This window comes from Periplaneta americana, chromosome 15 (genome assembly GCF_040183065.1).
Source record: "Periplaneta americana isolate PAMFEO1 chromosome 15, P.americana_PAMFEO1_priV1, whole genome shotgun sequence".
Classification (NCBI taxonomy): domain Eukaryota; kingdom Metazoa; phylum Arthropoda; class Insecta; order Blattodea; family Blattidae; genus Periplaneta; species Periplaneta americana.
The window spans coordinates 164,794,753-164,808,588 of NC_091131.1; the positions used below are offsets into that span (position 1 = coordinate 164,794,753).

The window sequence follows — 13,836 nt, forward strand, 5'->3', positions numbered from 1 at the left end:
TATCTTCCGCTTCGAATATCACTTTAAGGCCGGTGTCATTCCAGGGTTCAATTAACTGTTCTCTTTCACTCAATGAAAGTTTGTTATTTTCAATATCGCAATGAAATGGTTCACGAATACATGAAAATTCGTCATATTTACTTAGAAAATAAGTTTAAAATTGTGACCTCGTAGTTTCGAGACGCGAACATATGTCATTGCATAATTCTTTTCCAATAACGAAATCATTTTCGACCAAAAAAGACTCTAGGGTTGGAAATAGCGAAAAAAAATAGTCTGTTTTACGGAACTGACCCACAAACCAAGTTTATTTTCTCATGCGCATTGAGAACAATCAAAGAATTACCTTGTAGAGAGAGATTTAGTTCGCTTAATTTTAAGATATATCTTAAAGATATGCCAATGTACTTAGTCGCATGTCGTCAGCTGATGTACAGGGAAAAGATGGCGAGAAACACCACGTTCATAGTGCTTTAAATCCCTCTTTTGTTGCTGAGAGTAGAATGGTAGGCAACCCCCCTCGTCCCTAGCCAGCCCCCTCCGTACATCACCAGCCGGCAATCGGGGAATGCTACGGAATGATGACGGAATGGAGAAATGTTGACGGAGTATGTATATTTATAATACAGGGAAACGGGAAGCCCCGGGAAAAACCCCAACTATGACCTTGTCCGCTACAAGTGTCACTATGGATTTTTCAATGAAAAATTCCAGACCTGGCCGGGACTGGCACCCTGGCCGCCTGCGTGACAGGCTGGAGGTCTGGCCGCCCAGCCACCGCAGGGGTGTAGGGTAGAGATGGGTAAAAAATAACACAACAGTTATTTTGGAACTGTTCCGGTCTCGGAACTGTTGCAAAAATGAACAGTAGGTCGGAACCTCCTGTTCCGAAATAACAGTGTTCCGACTCCGAGCTGCTCACTTGCCCAGCTGTTGCGGGCTCGCAGGACCGCGTTGCACAAGGTATGTTCCGACTCCGAGATAACAGTCGGAACGTCGGAGCTTGTTCCGATGAACCAACGACAGCAGCAGTTACACTGTTCTCGTTGTTCTTTATGTTGTACTTGGAACTTCGTTGGATGAAGTTAGTATTTGAAACTCTCACGTGGTTGGAGGGGGGCGCATGGAAATTGAAATCCTTGCGGTGGCGCGAACTTTAATATCAACATTTGTAAGACTGGCCAATCATCTGTAATGTTATAGTAAGTATTTAATAATCTGTAATATTCATTCCCGCTTTATGGTTTATTTCACCATTAGTTGACTAATTCTGTTTTATAAACATTCTACAAAGTCATAAAGTACGCATACTATTATTAATTCATTGATCAGCTGATTCTATACAAAGGTTAAAGTCGTAAATGGTAATGAGTGGTTTAGTTACAATGTCTGTATGTCGTTTGTTGAGGTTAAGTCTGACAAGCACAAGTTTTTGTGCTATCTTCTCTGTTATCAAAGAACGACAAAAATGTTGTAGCATTATTTGTTGGAAACTACCCATATAAGTACTGATTTGGAGAGCGAGGTTTAATGCGAAGTTTAAATTACACTTTGGTAAAGATGCGATTCCAACATTTTACTAACCCACTGCGGGGTTTCCAGGTTTCAGTACTGCCAATATATATCTTTTTTATTTATGAAATTGTAATATTTATTATTATTATTATTATTATTATTATTATTATTATTATTATTATTATTATTATTATTATTATTATAACTGTGCATTAAGAAAAGTAAAAATAAAAATTAATGATTTTTTTTTTTTAGTTGGCAACCATATCTTTATAACTTTATGTACGAAAACAAAGTGTTGTATTCTGTCCTTGTAGTCAACAGCTGTGTAATTACTAACATTAAGCTTTTGAGTTCTGTCCGCATGCACAGCAATTTTCCAAAATCGATTCGAATGTGCATTGCAGTGCCATCTATAGATAAGAATGTGTACTATGTCATGCCTTTGAGTGCTCCAGTGTGAGCTGCATGGTGAAGAGGGAGGGTACTGTACCGTTCGTTTGAACGACTCAACGACTCCGACTCATCACCACTGGTGACTGTTATTTCGGAACTGTTATTTGGAACATAGTATTTTTTCGGAACCGGAACCGTCGGAACTGTTCCGGGAAAAGAACAACTTCGCCCATCACTAGTGTAGGGTAAAGGAAAGTTCGATATAATGTTTCACATTTAATACACTGTTTATATTAAAAAAAAACTACCTACTTACACGTACTTTATAAAAATGACACTGCACAAGAAACTAACGTCAACATCACTGGAATATATGTTACCACGGATAATCTAATAGCAGCACTATCAGGTATGTGTTTTGTTTCAGGATGAAAGAAGCTCTCTTGAATGGTCATAATTTGACCATACTTCTCAAGCAGTTCCAGAATGATGCCATTTGTCCAACCAAATCCTATTTGGTTTACGTATTCTCCACCAGTACCATGACCTCCGGGAAGTGTTGCGTCGTACTGTAAACAAAAAGTGTTACATGTTAGAAATCAATGAAAAGTAATGTTGCACTATAAATAGCCAGCGGTGTGTCTCACTTAAAACTCTTCCATTATAATATAGCCTATTTCTCATTAAATTCCTCCTCTTGCCGGCACTCGTCATATAGCTGCGGCACGATTAATATAACATTAAAAGGTTAAGAGTTATTGTTATCATCATCATCATCATCATCATCATCATCATCATCATCTCTGTACGTCGACCCTTTTTCTGCAGATGTACGAATAACGCGGTTAGCTCTTCAATTTGAACTCAATGATTTACAATGTGATGTCAAATGAAAGCTAGATGTAAGGACTTGATAAATGTTGAACTTTCAAATCTTTGCCAAAAAATAAATATCCGAAGCTTCGTTCTTTCGCTTGCTCTGTTGAAGCCATGTTCGCTAAAACTTACGTTTGTGCGAGATCGTGCGTATTTGCTTGTTTTCCGCACAGAACCAATAGGCGGTAAGTGTGAAATATCACATTCAGTATTCCCAACGTAACACACATAACAATTTCCCTCTTCTTACCGCTTAAGCGCGACATCCATTTTACTGCTTTAGGCTTTTAACATATTATTTTTAGAGACGTTTAACATAGTAATAATTATAAATTGGAAACTTACCACTGCAATTTCACCTAAATTGCAATGTTAATTATTGTTTTTAAATATTTGAAAAAATTAAGTAAAGTCTACTACTCCACGAAACTTATTGCATTCCTGATACAAATAACATTAAGGAAGCCGTGAAAAAATCAACAAGATTCCAGATGCCGATGTTATTACTGCAATATGTTATATAAATAATATTGTTAAAATATTAAAATAATAAATCATTACATAACCTTACCGTTTGTTTTAAGTTCGCATTTATAGACTGGGGGAAAAAAAGACAGACGTATATCACGGCCTGCTGGAGTATAGTACACACAGAAAACATTTTATAGCAACAATGTTGAAGAAAGATATTTTGGTGTTCCGAAGTTGCCGTCAATAAACAGAAACCAACATGGAGATTTCATTGCAAGTAATTAGAAATTCCTCTTTCAGGTATGTAATAAAGGATCTTCGCACAAAATAATGTACGATACACGAGCGGTATGTTTGTTTTCATGTTCTCGGAAATTAAAAAAGCTCAACTACGTTTCGCTTTTTCAATCTTTTCCTCCACCATGAAAACGTCAACATACCGCTCTTGTAACGTATGTTACTATTGTGAAAAATTATTGAAAAAGTATTTTCAACAATTAAAATAGTAAAAACCAAATTTAGATCACGACTGACAGACAAATATTTCGTGATCAACTACGACTAGCAGTAAGTGACATAATTCCTGATTTTGAAACTTTGTCGCAGAGACATTCTGAAGACAGTTAATTTTAGGTTGTGATATTGTTCATTTATTGTTCATTTCTTTCTTCGTTACACGTACTAAACATTAGTTTGTAGTCTTGCACTGTATAAATTTATATTTAAGTGCTTGACGTAAGGAAAATGAAATTCCGTTAATAAGTCAGACAGTTGCTTCACTTCCCCTTCGGGTGTCCGCCTCCCTCCATAGGTGCTATGTACGTTGCAGGTTACACAGTGGCTCGGCGCACGATTACATTTTCGCCATCGCTAGTTTAAGTCACTGATTTCAGACATAAAAATTGAGTCCATTAAACATATTACGGTTTAAAAATGTACTATATGGATGCAGCAACAAGTTTTATTTGCTGAGCGTGGTGCAATAAGCATTTGTGCTTTCATCAATTCCTTAACAATTTTCACAATTTCGCTCAGTGGGACTGTAGTGTGTATAGACAACCAGAAGGGGTGGAAGAATAGAATAAGAGAAATGAAGAAGGGATAGACGAACCTGTGCTGTAGGCTTTGTATTGTATTTGTCTAGGCTTAATTATTGAAAAATATGCTGTTATAGATTTAGTTTGTCAGATAATTAAACATACCATACCAATCTAATATACTATGAGTTTGTTTAAATCCATGAAATAAGTTCATATTTTGTTCGTAATGAATGATAGACCCTATTTAACTCTGCTGTTTACAAAGAATGAGTCGCAGCCTTGTTTCTCCGTCATCTCTACCAGACGATACACTCCCGCAACTACTAGATCCACAGTGATATTCGGAACATCGTTTTAATATCTTGCATATTATTTTCGCAACTTTTTTGACATATCTTATATACAGTGGGGGCTGGTGGTTTGAAAATATGGTGGTGCACAATGGATATCGGAGAGGAGTTAAACATACTTTACTTTAAAGTTTAAAACCGTGTATACCTCAGGGCTATACATATACAGTCTTACTAATAAAAACTCTATATACAGACGTTTAACTTTCTTATACAATGAGTAGCTCGTTTATAAGTCGTGGTTAAATTCCTTACTAATAATCACTACATACGTCGTGTATAACAGTATAACTGTTGCACAGCTACGTCATAGTTTCGTCATTACTTCGTTACGCAAGGTAATAGAATATCTGAGGTTCTCTATTGCATCCGGTAGAGCGCTGTAGTGTGGCGTGTTAAGTTTCGATAGTACAACTGGCTCTAATCGATTACCACACTACATTTTGGTCAAAGAGTACAAGCTACAGCAATATTATTCTAATAATTCTACGATATTTGGTTTGTTCTTCTGTGGTCACAAGGTAACCATCATCATAAAATGACAGTCGATACGAACAGCTGTTAGAGACAACGAGCACAGAATACAATAGAGTAGACACTAGCATCTTAATACCATTGGACGGAGTGAAGCCGGTTTGATGGACCTGACGCCATCTTGTTGCTACCAAAACATTGCAAAATAGCTATTACGTTGTAGAAGATCTTATGATAATAAGAATTCCATATGTCCCTAATTTCTTGTAGGACTCACACTTTCTTGTTTGTTTCGTAATACAGAATCGCTATGCACGTATTTTTAGCAAAAATTACGAAACTGTCATCGATAAATCACATATATACAGGTTATTTAAATTGGCAGCTCTTCAAATTGCAGTATGGTATTTAATAGATAATCTGGAAGGTTAAACAAACAATAATGATAAAAAAAAAGGAAGATAACAGTTTGACCTTATTTTGCTACTAGTCCAATAAAAATGCTACCCTATAATAATTACTTTTATAGGTTGATCTATTTGCTTCGATTTAATAATTAAACTTGCTTCTTAACGCAAATTATCATTCTCTTCCTTTTGCCAGTATTTCGTATAGATGTCCCGATTTTGTTTAGAGAAAAAGTGGAATGCTCTTAACCGTATAATATTTGATAGGCTCTTCGTTTATAGTATATAATTAGATTATAACGGCGAACAAAAGTGAAGTTTTATTACCAAGTGGGTCAAGTCAGTTCACGACCGAGTTAATGAAGCTACTAAGTCTGTAAAGCATAAGTCTGATTTCGTGATTATAAAAATTAATTACAATAATATTAATACACTATTCACAAACTTCCAACATGGGTTGTTAGGTTAGCTTCGCTCGTAAATGCTAAGTTTGCAAAGCATGTCTGATTTCGTGATTATAAAAATTAATTACAATAATATTAATACACTCTTTCTTTTTCATCAAACGAATACGTGCATTCGGTTGAAGAGAAACCTCGTTACACCCATTTTCTATAGCACGCGACACAAACTTCCAACTTGCGTTGTTAGGTTAGCTTCGCTCGTAAATGCTAAGTTTACAAAGCGTGTCAGATTTAGTGATTATAAAAATTAATTACAATAATATCAATACTCTAATCCTTTCTCTTAATCAAACAAATACGTGAACAATACGAATCTAACCGACTAACTTAGGCTAAATCATTCATTACCGTATCTAGCCTACCGGTAATAAGTACATTTCACACATGCATATTTACCCGTGAAAAGTTATTCCAGGAATTTTTTTTTGAAAACCTGTTTGTGCAGCCATACGCAGAACATGTAGGCATATTGAAATTAGTTAATTTATTAATTAAAACAACGATGCAACATCACAATCAACTGCCCATGTGCTAACCGGGAGCCCAATGTTTTGGTAGCATCATAATGGCGACTGTCCACAAAAGCGGCTTCACCTCCAAGCTGTTTATATCTACTCTATGCATTCTGTGCTCGTTGGTTAGAGGGGCGGCCATTTTTTCGCTATATACAACGCTTAAACAAGGGGTTTCGTATATATAACTACTGCAAAGCAATTCCCATTGTATAGTTACAGCCTGTTTATACGTCCATAGCTTATTCACGGTTTATTAGTAACGTTTTCTGTCTCAACTCTGCATAAGTCTCGTATAAAAACTATACACGGTTTATTAGTAAGACTGTTAAAGGTTATTTATATGCAATTAATAAGTAAAATGACTAAATACAAGCATACTTATTTATACAGAAAGTCCAAAAGTGGACGGGGTCGTGGATGGAGCTCTCTGTATTACGATTTAACCTCATGAAAAACATTTGAGCACAGAATCGTCATCAGAATGCTACCAAGTACCAAATCCAACGTTTTCGTTCATAAAATTCAAATGCAGCTTTCGTAGGCTGTCGGGAGATAGCAGCACTTATTGTCAGAACGACAACTCTTAGAACTTTAAAGCAAAATACAAGCTCCTTTATGTATTGTGCCGTTTGTGTGCATGCAGATTGAGAAAGTAATGTGCGAAATATGCGACTGTTCCTTGCACAAGCCGAATGAATACATTTTTCATGCTTATTACTTCGGACAAATGTCTAGTTGAAACAGATACTTTCCCAGTAAATTTAGTTTCTTCAGCACTGACGTTGGTGTCCATGTCAGGGAGTGCGACAAACCTTTCTCAATGAGAAAGCAGTAGACCACGCCTCTAACCCCCCTGTCCCTGCATTAGCCGAACATATCTATAAACTACCTTCCCTAGGTTTTCAACATCTTTGCAAACCAAGAGGCTCGAAGGCTCCTACAGACGTACAAAACAAGACGCCAGCTGCAGATAGTCATGAACAGTGACGGTGCGTCAATAAGAGCACAAGAGCACGTGAACACCTTTTTTCCATTAATACACGACTAGGTTTATTATTTGATACCGTATTGACGTAGTGGGGATGTATAATATCAGAGTCGAGTATTTTAAACTTCCCGCATCTTGCATAAACTTCTTATGTAAACTTGGCAACATCCGTTCACGTATAAGCCGTGCTCTTTTCGAATTGGTTACAGGAATTTCACGCATGCGCGGGAGAAATTGTCTTTAGCTGGCCGCTTATGACTCGTCAAGAGCACAAAGCGTTAAGTGAACATGATGAGTAACTATCCTACAGATGTCAGGTCCATCGATGCCTATCGTTCAAATGCTATATCTCGAGGAGGAAATTTAACAGACTGTAGATGTCAGCATCTGACTGTAGGAACGTTTACTTACGTGTACAGTGCTGCTACGAGAGTGTAGTTTGTGAATTACTATACTTCAGTGTCGGCATAATAGCATAGTTTGGCTTTCAAACACGTGCTGGCTGACTGTGGTGGTGGTATGAATTTAAGTATCTGTATGGCAGTGTATAATATTTAAGAATAATATTTACTGGCATGTATTTATAGTAATCTATGCGAGTGGGATTACAGTACTGGTATAGGCTATAGTGTATCAGTGTGTTGTGAATCAAAATATATTACTGAACACACGCGTTTGTAAATAACGGGACTGTGGTATGTATTCATTTTTAACAAACGTAAACAATGAACTCTGTTCAAGTAATTTTGAACAGTAAAGAACTGGGTAAACTGGCTTACCAAGAAAAATTGGAAATAAAAAGACTGAGTTTCATTATTATTATTATTATTATTATTATTATTATTATTATTATTATTATTATTATTATTATATGTTGTTTTGAATTTATATACGGTTTTTTTCGATAGTAAAACATTGGAATCATGACATTTCATATTAGACTAAACGTACGATTTCAAATTTTCTTCGATTTTGGAACCACAAAATTGTGAACACACATAATATTTTATCACGAGCCGCCACTGGTCATGAATGAAAATTGTAAAAAAATATATATATATATTTTTTTTAATAGTAACAAAGCCGGGAGATTAGGAACATTACTGGGGGGTGTACAAACCTGCAACCCTCTTGAGAAGCCGCCACTGGTAATAGGACATATCAGTGTGCAAAATTTGAAGGTCCTATTAAACCTTCCAGTGTTGACCGTTCCTTGTGAGTGCACAGTTCACCCGTGTGTCTCATACTGATCGGATGTCTAGTGCCGTCAGTGTGTGTACGAGTATTTCTTGCATACTGCGGTTTCTGCATACCTTCAAGTTGTTAGTGACTTTGTTGTCTACTAAGTTATAAACATCGTGGAAACTAAAGTTAATAGGAAAAATACATTCAAAGCAACATTTAGTACAGCACAGCAGAGGCTGTTAGCCATGGAAATACACAAATGGGTGGAAGAAGGTCTTAAGGTACGTGACGATGAATTACAAACTTTACAATTAATGGAAAAACAGAGTGCAGTGTGTTTAAAATTGAAAATAAATGCTAGTTACGAAACTCGTTTACGTAACAATGCTGGCAACTCAACTGTAATGGAGTGGAGACAAAGTAATGTAGTTGTAACCCTTGCAGATAAGGAATTTACAACAGTCAGAATTCTTAACATTCCTCCGGAAGTAAATAATGATAGATTTAAAAATGTTTTCTACAAAATTATGAAAATTTACCCAAAGTTAGTAATGAATAATGGTCAGCTCGATACAGATTTCAGTTAGAAACTGGTATACGGTTCGTACGAATGATAATTGCAAATCAATTCCATGTAATATAATAATTGGAAGCTATGAGACTTTTGTTTCTTAGAGGTGTGAAAATTATTAGAATAATCTTAATTTTAGAGGTTTTTTAATAGTTCCTTCACAAATATTCATTGAATTGATGAATATTGGTATATAATATTACTATACTAATGTAGGATATATTTACTACTAACAATGCCGGAAAGCATTGTTGTACATTGGTATTTTTCTCATTTTACAATTGTTATGGGAATTCAGAAATTATTATATTATGTTGGCGGAATTGGAAACATCAAAAATTAATTAAGAAATGCTTTAAACAAATTGTTCTTTGCGTTTACATTGTTGTGAAGGTTCAATGAACGTATACATCTGTTTTGTGCATATAATGTTTTATGTTTACAATTCCGCCAACATAATATAATAATTTCTGAATTCCCATAACAATTGTAAAATAAGAAAAATACCAATGTATAACAATGCTTTCCGGCATTGTTAGTAGTAAATATATCCTACATCAGTATAGTAATATATACCAATATTCATCAATTCAATTAATATTTGTGAAGGAACTATTAAAAAACCTTTAAAATTAAGATTATTCTAATAATTTTCACACCTCTATGTTAGACAAGAACAAGCCTGTTTGCGATGTACAAGTTCTTCACACATGAAGCATACTTGTCCGAAATGAAACATACATGAGAAGGTTATACTAGCTCCGCGGACATTAGTGATCTAGTTCCTACATTACACAACAGTACAGTCCGCGTCACCGTTTTTGGCGTGTGAAATAAGTAACGGGAACGTTAACTGCGTGTGTTTTACATTTGCCGCAGTCAGTCTGACAACTGTGTTTGGCATATAGCTGATGTGACGTGTATAGGAAGTGGTACCATTCTGACCTCTCACTATCAACATGCTCACAAACAGGGCAATATATATCTAGGATACACGCCAAAAACGCTGGCGTCAGCTATAACAGCAACAACAACATCAACTCACAACAACTCCAACCCCTACAACAACCAGATCCTAAGTTTGTTGGGCATAGCAATGAAACTACAAATATACAGGACAATCATTTTATTTTTACTTGCATTTTTATTGTACCTGCATTTCTGAATGTACTTCACTCCCACCCCTTCACTAATGTCCTTGCTCCCGTCAGACACACAAACTTACGGCCGCTGTTGCATTCGAAGTCTTCAAGCAGTGAAGTAAACACTGCAGTGTATAGTGTGTTTCATAAATATGATTGCGTTTTCTATAGAAGAAAGAACCTATATTAATAATATCGTATTAAAAATTATATTCAAGAAACGATAAATTAAATTTCATAGAATATGCTTCAAAATGTTTTTAATAATATGCGTACTGAATTGAAGCCTGCATTGTAATGAACGGCAACCATTTTCAGCAACTTGTTTGAAAATTCAGGTTAGCTTTTTTTGAATTGAGGTGGCTAGAAGCAAAGGAATGCTAGTGAAATTTGTAATAACATGAGTTAAGTGCATCCAGTGTAAGCTAAAGTATCTAAAATTTTAGTGGCAAAGGGATATTTTAATCTCATCACACATTAAAATTTAAATAAAAATTTCACCGATTTTACGAAAGCTTAAATATTTAAACCCCATTTTCTCAAAAGTAACTTAAGTGCACTTACAGCCCTTTACTTATGAGCCTCTCTATTTAAGTGCACTCTGTATATTGTATGTTAACACCAATAATTAATATGCTACATAAAGTAGACATTACATAACGAACATAGCCGCCTGAAAAATTGAGTTTTTGAAAAAAAAATGTTAATACTCTACTGTATTTTAATAAATTCCATAAAAGTGATGATCAAACTGAAAGTCGTAATATCGTATTTCCCTACAACATAAATGGATACACTACTTTTCTCTCCTCATATACCTAGTAAAATGATTTGTTTACATATTGCACTAGTAACATCAAACTCCTGTAATGGAAGGGGGCAACAGTGTTTCCGAGTATAGCCAGGTTAATGTTAAAAATGTTGGTAAAAATAAAGTGATGTCCATGTAGAAGGGAAACAAAATGTAACTGGAAGAGAAATAAACAGGAAATATTCACAAAATAATACTAAAGGAGTTCATTTGGCAAACCTAAATCTGCAATAGGATCAAATGTCAAATGTAATACAGTAGATCAGTCATGTCAAGCTCGGCCACTGGTGGCAGCTGCCACGAGCTCGGGCCCAGGGCGTCTCGTGGCCCGAAGTGCTAGCAAGACGTAAGAACAAAGTCCAAGGAAAGACTGTGTCTAAATCCCTAGACGTGAACCGCGCTGAATCTCTACTTTGTGCAGACATTTAATATAGGCTATGTAGAATGGGAGAATGCGTTGTTGTGTAGGGTTCTAGCAAATCATATACAGGGACATCACTTTATTTTTACCAACATTTTTAACATTAACCTGGCTATACTCGGAAACACTGTTACCCCCCTTCCATTACAGGAGTTTGGTCTTACTAGTGCAATATGTAAACAAATCATTTTACTAGGTATAGGAGGAGAGAAAAGTAGTGTATCCATTTATGTTACAGGAAAATACAGTAGGCCTATTACGATTTTCAGTTTTATCATTACTTTTACGATATGTTTAAAAAAACAATAGAGTAGTAACAATATATATATATTTTTTTTCACAAACTCAACTCTTCAGGCGGTTATATTTATCATATAATGTCTACTTTATTCATTATATTACCAACCTAATTTACTCCTGAGAATTTTGTGAGCACTTCCGTAAGAAACCCCAATTTCTACAGCTAACTTCTTGACCGACTTATTAGGACTTCGCTGCATCCTTTCTCTAGCATCTTCTGTCACCTTTGTTGGTTATCTTACACTTTTCTTCCTTTCTGTACACCCTGTTGCTCTAAATTTACCTATCAGATTAATGAAATTTCTAGGAAAATATCCCATAATGATATAATAAGAAAAGCGTGAAAAAAACTGTTGTTCACATTCGTTTATATTTTAATTCCAGTTTCCACCATCGTCCTTCATAACTACAAACAGTAAAACAAAACTCTTGTTTAAATTTATTAATGCTGTTAAGTACCGTACCATATTGTAGGTACCGTACTTTCGGTAACTCTAATCTTCACTTGTGTAGCATAACTGAATTTATCCGTGTGGATTGAGCACACCATACCTGTGTGAAAATAAAGTTCAATAATATAAGTTCTTTCTTCTATAGAAAATGAAACATATTTCTGAAACACACTGTACTCTGTACTGGTTACTTCACTGCTAGCAACAACGGCCGTAAGTTTGTGTGGCTGACGTTAGCAAGGACATTAGTGAAAGAGGTGGGAGTCAAGTACATTCAGAAACCCAGGTACAATAAAAATGCAAGTAAAAATAAAGTGATGTCCCTGTACAATGCAAACAGTACTTTTTTATGAGGAAGTGCAATATAAAACTACATTACGAGTTGAAACACTAAGCTGACTATGAAGGATTTGGAGTTGTTCTAGTAAAGTTGATAACTGTGATGTAAGTAGTTCAGTCACGCTGTGCGATATTAGAATTATTTTCCTACAAAGTTAAATGCTATTTACCATAATTTCACAGTTTTAAAGCTCATGGAATGTGCTGATAGTACATTTAGGCTTATTATACTGTTGTGCAATTCTAAGAGGAAAGTAAAGATTTTTCATAGAATCATAGTTAATAATATGTAAAAAGAAGTCGTAGCAGTAATAGATAGGTAGTATTAATGATCTGGATCTGCATTTCGATGATCCAAGGAAATATAAAACTGATCATTAAATTTATACAGGGACATCATTTTATTTTTACTTCAATTTTTATTGTACCTGAGTTTTTGAATGTACTTCACTCCCGCCCCTTCTACTAATGAAGTTCAACCGTCCTCCACACACATCCAAGACCGCATATACATTACGGTCATAGTAAGTAGTACGTTTCAAAAATATGTTCACGTTTTCCAGTGACGAAAGAGCTTTCATTATTGAATCATTTTCGCACAGATACTGTCGTCCATTTGCCTACGTCACATCCCGGTTTCCCCCATCAGTTTCTATTCGCCTATCTGTAAATGGTAGTGGCTCGGCTGTCTTAGCTCTTTTCTGAGAACATTAATTTCTGTTAGGAATTAGAAGTCTACGTAATATTATACAACTGTTTAAAATAAATTAAATAAAAGGCCCTCGTTAAGTAATTAACTGTCATGTAATTTCCCCCCTTTCTACGACCCTGCGACGTGACCACTTGGACGGACAGAGATAGCATGTCTGAGTAATTTTATCTTTTCAGATCGGGCAGAAGTGAAGATTGAATTTACAGTACGTAAGGTACTCTTTTATAGAGTAGGTACAGAATTATTTCAACATGAGTTACTAGTACGAAGCACGAAACTGGTAATTGGAATTAGGTACAATCGTCTATAGTGCGATAATATGCACAAAACAACTGAAGTCTGTATCAAATGAACTGCACCATTTTCAAAATTGTGTTTAAATATCCATATTATGATTATTTTTCAAT

The 13,836-nt window shown here is 35.5% G+C and overlaps 2 protein-coding genes across 2 annotated transcripts in view; one reads left to right on the forward strand and one right to left on the reverse strand.

Annotated features, from left to right (window-relative positions):
* The window catches only part of LOC138715497 (WAS/WASL-interacting protein family member 3-like), a 211,352-nt gene that overhangs the window by 27,848 nt on the left and 169,668 nt on the right, over window positions 1-13,836 (forward strand). The gene's annotated exons all lie outside the window — the stretch shown is intronic.
* Window positions 2,175-13,836, reverse strand: part of LOC138715495 (trehalase-like) — a 95,900-nt gene continuing 84,238 nt past the window's right edge. Inside the window, exon 5 of the mRNA XM_069848468.1 lies at window positions 2,175-2,480. Coding sequence (XP_069704569.1) covers window positions 2,235-2,480 — 246 coding nt within the window. The 3' untranslated portion in view covers window positions 2,175-2,234. The remainder of the gene's footprint in view (window positions 2,481-13,836) is intronic.